Source organism: Sphaeroforma arctica (genome assembly GCF_001186125.1).
Source record: "Sphaeroforma arctica JP610 unplaced genomic scaffold supercont1.165, whole genome shotgun sequence".
Lineage (NCBI taxonomy): Eukaryota > Ichthyosporea > Ichthyophonida > Sphaeroforma > Sphaeroforma arctica.
In genome coordinates, this window is record NW_014040393.1 from 85,173 (window position 1) to 87,172 (window position 2,000).

Below are 2,000 nucleotides of genomic sequence, written 5' to 3' on the forward strand. Positions count from 1 at the left end.
AGCACGCATCCGCAGCGTATACACGCAGACGGAGCTATTAACCGCTCGTTTACAATATACTTACAATAGTGTTATAATATACGCATACGTCTTATACGCTTACAACGGTGCTGTTAAAGATCTGTGTATTCTTCACCCCTTTACACAGCACACATCCTTGCTGTCCCTACGATTGCCCGGGGTTTGGGGCTCACTAGTTATTTTTTTGCTCAACATAGCTGTTGTGGCATTGGATATCGCCGGCGTGCACACGATTTAGCTCAATACACACGAAACTGCTTGATATAAACGTTAGTTATACAGCATCATGGAGGCTCTTAAACAAGAGGCTGCAGACCTTAAGTCTAAAATACAAGCTGAAAGGCAGGCTAAGAACGATTCCACTCTAGAGGAAATTTGTAAAGGTATGATTGTACACTATGTAGCTATATAACCAGGCACATTGTGGACGTGATATTTTAGAGATAGATGCTGAAGTGAAAGCACCTATATCGATGATGAATTTCATACTCTGTATGTGGTTTTAAACTGGAACTTTGCATGTATCACTCCCAATGTTTGGTTCGAGATCGAGGTCATCGTCATAGTGATCTGTGAACAAATAGACAAAGGTTTGGGATATTGCGTTAGGTATATTGCGCGCATATAAGTATGCGGGCCTAAATTTTCAAGATGCACATGTTTGATTCTATCTTTCTGACCCCCCTTTTTGTGCTGCTGCACACTATATCATATCGTGCCTTACTATGGTATATGTAGATGTAGCCGCTATACCCAAAGTCAACATGCGTGTCCGACGAAATTTAAGGGGTCATTTAGCCAAGATATACGCCATGCATTGGTCGGCCGATAATCAACACATTGTATCTGCTTCGCAAGATGGAAAACTGCTCGTGTGGGACGCGTATACGGCGAACAAGGTACGCAGGTTCAAGTTGTCGTGCGTTGAGATGGGGAGCAGATTTGCTTCGAACAGAAATTCTCATATATACATTGTTTTTTCATCTTTTAATCTACAATATCGTATGTAAGCTTGAAGGTTTAAACTTAGCTTGGTATATGGTTTAGCACGCGTCCATGGGCGAGTGCATGTAGGCCTATGTGCATATATATGTCTAGGCGCACAGGGACATACGTTTGCACACAGATACACGCATATACCCACACATGAAGACACGTGCACAAAGCGTACACGCCCGCATACATACACACACATACACACATATACACATACACATACACACATACTCGCACACACACATTCACGCATGTACGTACACACACGTTATACACATACATGCATACATGCATACAAACATGCATACACGCACATACTTTGCACGTATGCACGCACGCTCAAAGTGCAAAATTCGGAATGCAGAATGCAGAAACATAAATACAACAATGAATAACTCGAACACGAATACTAATACACAAACGCGAATATCAACGAATACGAATACGAACACGAATGCGGATATTCGAATATTGACAGGGATGAACAGGGGCAACAATACGAAAGTTAGCACGAACACGAACGCGAGCACGAGCACGAATGCGAGCACGAGCACGAATGCGAGCACGAGCACGAATATATCTACTAACGCCAAGAAACGACATGCATGTGCAAAGGCACCTGTACGTACACGATAGACATTTTACTCGCACCAGATACTTGTACAGGACTTCACCCACACGCATGTGCATACAAAATTTGCAGCACAATCGGATACGCCAGCTCAGTGCACACCAAGCACATTTCACAAGCAAACTCTTGTATATAACTTCGAGGCCACTCTCATACTATGGCAAGTACAAGCAAAGAGTTTAGACGGCGTAAAAGAGAGAGAGAGATATATATATATATACATATATATATATACATATATATAAATACACACACACACACACACACACACACATATATATATATATATATACATATATACATACATACATATATTATTATATGTATAGTATAGTATATTCTATTTGTGCGT

At 41.2% G+C, this 2,000-nt stretch overlaps 1 protein-coding gene across 1 annotated transcript in view; it reads left to right on the plus strand.

Moving 5' to 3' along the window:
* Positions 1–307: 307 nt before the first annotated feature.
* The window catches only part of SARC_03296 (guanine nucleotide-binding protein subunit beta-1), a gene marked incomplete at both ends in the record, with an annotated part of 8,331 nt that continues 6,638 nt past the window's right edge, over positions 308–2,000 (plus strand). Inside the window, 2 exons of the mRNA XM_014302918.1 lie at positions 308–404; positions 760–920. Of these exons, the coding sequence (XP_014158393.1) occupies positions 308–404; positions 760–920 (258 nt within the window). The remainder of the gene's footprint in view (positions 405–759; positions 921–2,000) is intronic.